The sequence below is a fragment of the Saccostrea echinata genome, unplaced genomic scaffold (genome assembly GCF_033153115.1).
Source record: "Saccostrea echinata isolate AGI-Se365-2 ecotype Australia unplaced genomic scaffold, CSIRO_AGI_Sech_v1 ptg000002l, whole genome shotgun sequence".
Lineage (NCBI taxonomy): Eukaryota > Metazoa > Mollusca > Bivalvia > Ostreida > Ostreidae > Saccostrea > Saccostrea echinata.
Genome location: NW_026889751.1, coordinates 32,769,189 through 32,775,188, shown reverse-complemented (window position 1 = coordinate 32,775,188; position 6,000 = coordinate 32,769,189). Strand labels below are relative to the sequence as shown.

The following is a 6,000-nucleotide window of genomic DNA, read 5'->3' as shown; positions in this document are numbered from 1 at the left end:
TAAATCATTTTCTAGATCCTGCTATGTATCTTTTTTGTAAGGATTTTTAAATTATTTAGAATTCCAATATAGCTTTGGCAATTCACAATTCAATTTTTTTTTTTGTGAATATTGAAAATGTTTTTCAAAGCCGATGTATAATTTTGAAGAGTTTCCTCCTTAGAAAAGGAACTATGGGTATAAGTTGGATAACCACTTGTAGAGTTCCCCTAAAAGCCATTTGTAAAAATGAGTCTTACAAAACAAAAGAAAATTTCGGTACTTTTTTTTTCAGATAGGATCAGTACATAGTGATCTTGTAATCTATCAAATTCACTTGATTTTTAATGGCTATTATTTCATGGTTCACTTTTATAATCATTATTTTTTTATTCAGCGATTTCGTTAAATTCTGTTATTTTGTTACAGATATATGTGACAGTTAATGGCAATCTCAAAATGACATCAGTCCTATTCATTCTTCTACTTAGTGTTGGAGTTCAAGATGTTCTTGGAATTTATGGCGGATGTATGAGTTATTCAACTGCCATAGACTCTTCTGGGCGTTTAAAGGTATGGCAAATAAAAATTATATTAAAAATTCATCAGGTCATTTTATTGCCAAATATAATAGAGACGATACAGAAGACGGAAGACTATTTTCGTGCAACTATTTTTGGCATGTCGTAATGCTATTTATACCATGATTTTATATACAATTTTGAGTTCTGTATTTCTATCTAAAGAAAACATCTAATGGCTTATGTGATATATTCCCAGAAGAGGATCTGTTAGTAAAACTAAACTATATCTAATACTTTTCTGAAATTTAACTTTCTGAAAAAATAAGTTTCAACCAAACCATTCAAAAAAGGTCATCCATATTTGTACATGGTATAATTATTTTTAATTCCGTTAATTTTTTTTTAAAAATGCTTCCAATATTTAAGCTTAAAAATGGAGAAAAAATATTTAAACTAGATGCTGTCATGAGACAGTAATACCCGCACTAAGGTTTTTTTACTTTACACAGTACATGTTTCGTCAAATCGAGCATAAAATGCCCAGGTGACCATGTGACCTATGAGCCTCTTATAGGTACATGTATTTCCTTTACTTAATTCATTACCAGTCTGAAATAACAGAATTTAATTAATGATGTAAAATAGGTTTTGATAAAAGGGGCGATATAAATTTTTGGCCCATAAATGAACTTTTTAAATTTATTTTCTCAACAACAAATTATACAACTTTAGTATAAAGCGTTTTTAATGAATTTATCAAAATGTGCAGACTTTTTTTTTAGTATTTAAGAGCCATTCTCTGTAAGGACTTGAACTTTTATATAGAAGCTGCGGCACGCATAGTCTCAGAATTTCTCCAAACTCTCTATGATAAAAGTCTTTGATACCGTAAACTCAAATCAGGCAAAAATTGGTTGCTACGTGTCATGGTTACCATAGCAACATGTCCTAACGTTTGAAAAATGGCATTTTTCAACATGTTCAGAGTCCCCCAGTTAACGTTTGCAGCAAAGCAAACAAGTGGCAATGACTGTTTCTGAAAGTTGAAGGCCTGATGTCTTAAATGCATGATAAATATGTTTGGTAAATCAACTATTACATATGTTACTATGGAAACAAAGTATTCAAAAGTAATAATTTTGTTCATTTAATTTTATAAAGTCATATACTTAAGAATAAAAACAATTATAGGTTGAAATGCAAGCAAACAATAGACACGAGATCCTTGTAACATATACCAAGGACGAAATATGATATTTCTTATAGGTTGGCAACGGTTGCTATGGTTTATTTACCTCGAAAGGATTTTAAATTTACTCTCTTAGTGTTTTAATCTTATCCTATCTTTTTAAAAAGCATATTTCTATATAACTGATGATCAATTTTTAAAGGCATTGGTGTGACCCTAATTTTCGAATTTCAAAAAATTCAAACCCAATTCTTTAAATAGAGCGTTGCTATGGAAATTAGCCGAAAAAATATGCATAAAAATCTGAAAAATACTCCGTTTCCTTGGATACGCACCCTTGTAAGTACATTCCCAAAACTTTTATGATTGATATATATGAACAACTAACCTGACTTTGAATTTTGACTACCACCCAATCTCTAACTGGATGCAAAAAGCTGGCACATAGGGTTTAATATTGATATAAAATTAACAAAATTGAACATTTTCCCTTCTTGGTAACCATAGCAACAGTGTTGTATTTTTCAACAAACTTTATCAATATATGATATTCAACTTTAGTTCAACCAGATAAGTAGTATTCAAGGTGAGTCAAATAATATGTTTCTTGATTAAAAGGTAAGTAAATTCCTAAAGGAGCACAAAATATCACTTTAAACGACTGATACGTTGTTTCCATGGTTACAATGCAAAGTAACATTTAATCCCAATTTTTCTTATGTTGTCGGTGTTGCAAGGTTCCAAGGATGCATAAGTGTTAGTCATGAATTTTATTGTTTTTCCTCAAGATAGTAGCATTAACCCAATCATAGCAACAGATTTTGCATGGTTACGCTGTGTTACCATGGCAACCATGAAAGTTATATTTAGAATAATATTGCCAATACCTAATTACATAAGGTCAAATATTTTTTATTGTTTTTCTTAGGTTGTTGATTGAGTTTGATCATGTAACATCTATCATTGGTGAATATTGAGCATTTTTCAGCATCTAAAATGTATTCCAAATGTACCCATGGTTACCACTTACTAAGAGATAAATTCTAAATAGTTTCTTTATAGCATAAGTGGCAACAAGGTGTTATGTTTTTGGGAGAATGGTTTGTTTGTTTTTCTTAGTCTTTATTAAGGCGTAATAGAGATTCAAAGTAGCTGAAAATCTCAATTTTTTCAACTTTTATGGCTGTTACCATGGCAACCAAGACACATAGCAACGGAATTTTATTTAATATATGTTTCTGGTGTCAAGTTGTAATAATGGGCAAAGTTTCATCAAAATCGGTGACCATGCGTGGCAAAGAAGTTTAAGTGGTTACAGAGAATCGCTATTAATTAGGCAAAAACCTTCTTGAAAAGCCACACCCAATCAATTTTGTCAGCCCCCTCCCCGCCCCCCCCCCAACATACACACACAATTTGTCTGTTTTTGGAAATAGGCCTAGATGGCAAAGTTATGTTAAAACATCGTTTGTTATGATAATTTAAAATTTGTTCTTGTACTGTACATGTATGTGAGCACTTTTTTGAAAATTTCTACATCACATTGGGCTTGCATCACCCTACTAGTACTTGTACTAGTTTTACCATTATTTTTAGATGGTGCACATCATTACATGTATATCAGTAGGAATTAATTCATTTTGTGTTTTAATTGGATTATATTTCATGAAGTTGACAGGACCTATGATAGTCGGTAAGTACAAGTTTAAGTATAGATTGGGGTAAAATAAACCGAAATGAAAATGGTTAGGTTAAAGTTTAGAAAGGATCAAAGATCATCGGATGCCACAATAGACGAATTTCACATTCTGAAGAGTTATCTCCCGTTGTTGACATTACATTCAGTTACATGCACAGATCCAGGAATTTTTCCGGGGGGGGGGGGGGGTCCACACCTCCAAAAAAAAAAAAAGATGCTGTCATAAGACAGTAATACCCGCACTAATGTGTTTGCCTCTAAATGCAGGCACGTAGTATCGGGGGGGGGGGGGGGGCAGAGGGGGCCTGCCCCCCCCCACTTTTTTCGAAACATAACTTTTTACTATTGAAAATGTTCTTGAAAGGGTTGTTTCCCCCCCCCCCCCCACTTTTTGTTGCATTATAGTCAAATAAAGGTAATGTAGTAGTGTACATATAAAACTGGGGTACTGAAAGAAGTTGGATCCCACCCCTACCCCACCCCACGAAATAAGATATTTGAGTATTTTGAGTTTTGAAAAAAAAAAATTTTTTTTGCTTGTCAAGTGACGTAGTGGGGGGGGGGGGGGGGTGAGAAGGGGTTTGGCTGCTCATTTTTTAAGCTTCATATGTATAACTTTTCGTACCAACTTAACAGGGGTCCGTGTTTTCTAGGGGGGGGGGGGGTTCCAAGGTCACTTTTAGTTGCTTTCGTATATAGGTTCCGGACCACCCCCCCCCCCTCTAGATCCGCGCATGTAAATATTTCATTACCAGTCTGATATTACCTAATAATGTAAATTCTGATAAAGAGAGAATTTTTGAAAGATTTGTGTAAAAAAGGGGGTTGGTTAATTTTCTACCTATAATTGGAACTCATTGAATTTATTGTCAAAACAACAAATATTATTATTTTAGTGCATAGCTTTTTTGATGAACTTAAAAAAAATAGATGCCAGAATGACAACTTGTGCAAATTTTTATCAGTATTTGGGTAGGACTCGGAGAACCCCTTTCCAAATCTTGACCCAACCAACTTTGTCAAAAAATCAACCCCCACCCACGATTCACCCGTTTTCCTGTCATATTTAGAATAGATTTAACACAAACTTATGGGAAAAAAATGTGTGTAATTATAATATAAATTTTACAAATTTACACCTTTTTGGAAAATTTCTAGACTCGTGCGTGGCACTGCGAGCACTACTTTTACCGTTATCATTATATGGTTTTGCACGTATGGTGTATGTACATCATTATTACCACTGGGATTATTAATATTTAGTGTGTGTTTTAAATGGATTTATTATTCTATCAAGTTAACAGTACCTATAACAGGCGGTAAGTACATTATGAATATATTATTTTAAGCATTTAGTATAGAACGGGGTTTGTTTGTTGTTTAACGTCCTTCTCGAGAATTTTTCGCTCATATGGAGACGCCATCACCTATGGTCGACACTTAGGGCCATTGAGGATTGAGGGATCTTTTTTGTGCCAACAACTAAGGACCTCGGTTTATACAGTCTCATCCGAAGGACCGGTCTCCACGTCCCGCATGTGGATTCGAACCCGCGACTTAAGGATCAACTCCTTACTCCACGACTCTAGAGCAGACGTTCTAACCACTGCGCCACACGGGCGACTAGAACGGGGTAAAATTATCGGAAATGAAAATGGTTAGGGGCCTATAGGTGGAAAAGGGTCAAAAATCATTGGAATGCCACAATTATACAAATTATACAATGAGGCAAGTCCTTGGGGTCATTCCACTCGATCTTTGGAACCGGAAGCAATAAAATAGCTGTCATTAGAGCAAAAGCCCCTAAGTCATCTTTGTATTATAACACACTAACCCTAAAACTTCAAGTGATCATATACATTGTATCTTGAAAATGGTTGAAAACTCTCCCCTTAACCATATATAATATTGTCCCTCGAGTCATTATTCATTAAATGGTATAAAGGTTATGAACCCTTGAAGTCATCCTCATCCTGAAACTGGAAATGATCACAATATGACCTGCGTCAAAAGTGTGTTAGTGATAATATGTTTGACATTTTATTCAGGACCCCCTAGGGTCAGTCCACCCTCCTAGAATTAGAAAATGAAAATCATTCAGAGACCCGTCATTTTACTTTGTGTACATGTACATTTTTGTATTATAAATAATTTGTATAAATAAACAAGCCTGGGGCTGGGAAGGGGGAAAAGGGGAAGGAGTTATGTCTGCATGGTCTTAAATGTTGAAAACTCCTAAAATTTGTGAATATTAACCCGGTCGTTTCCCTCCTGTCATCATTATTTACTAATCTTCCCACAACATACATGTGTCTTTATTAAATCAATAGATCATGGACTTTTTTGGTCATATGCCTATCTCTGCCTTGAATCAGGAATGGTGATATAAATATTCAACCAAGCCTCTATCTTTACTCCTCACTAAGATATTAACAGTGGTGAAGGAGAAACTTCAAGAGTACTGTGCAACAATATATTCGAGAAGTGGTGTAAATCAGATGTGGATACTTAAAAATTCCAAGGAACTTTTGGAAAATTTGAAATCACAAGATTTTACCAAAATCAACAGCTTAAAAACTTACGACTTTTCAACTTTATACACAACCATT

At 34.2% G+C, this 6,000-nt stretch overlaps 1 protein-coding gene across 1 annotated transcript in view; it reads left to right on the top strand.

Annotated features, from left to right (window-relative positions):
* The first annotated feature begins 438 nt into the window (after positions 1-438).
* Positions 439-6,000, top strand: part of LOC133178301 (uncharacterized) — a 96,505-nt gene continuing 90,943 nt past the window's right edge. The window contains exon 1 of the mRNA XM_061313037.1: positions 439-552. Coding sequence (XP_061169021.1) covers positions 439-552 — 114 coding nt within the window. The remainder of the gene's footprint in view (positions 553-6,000) is intronic.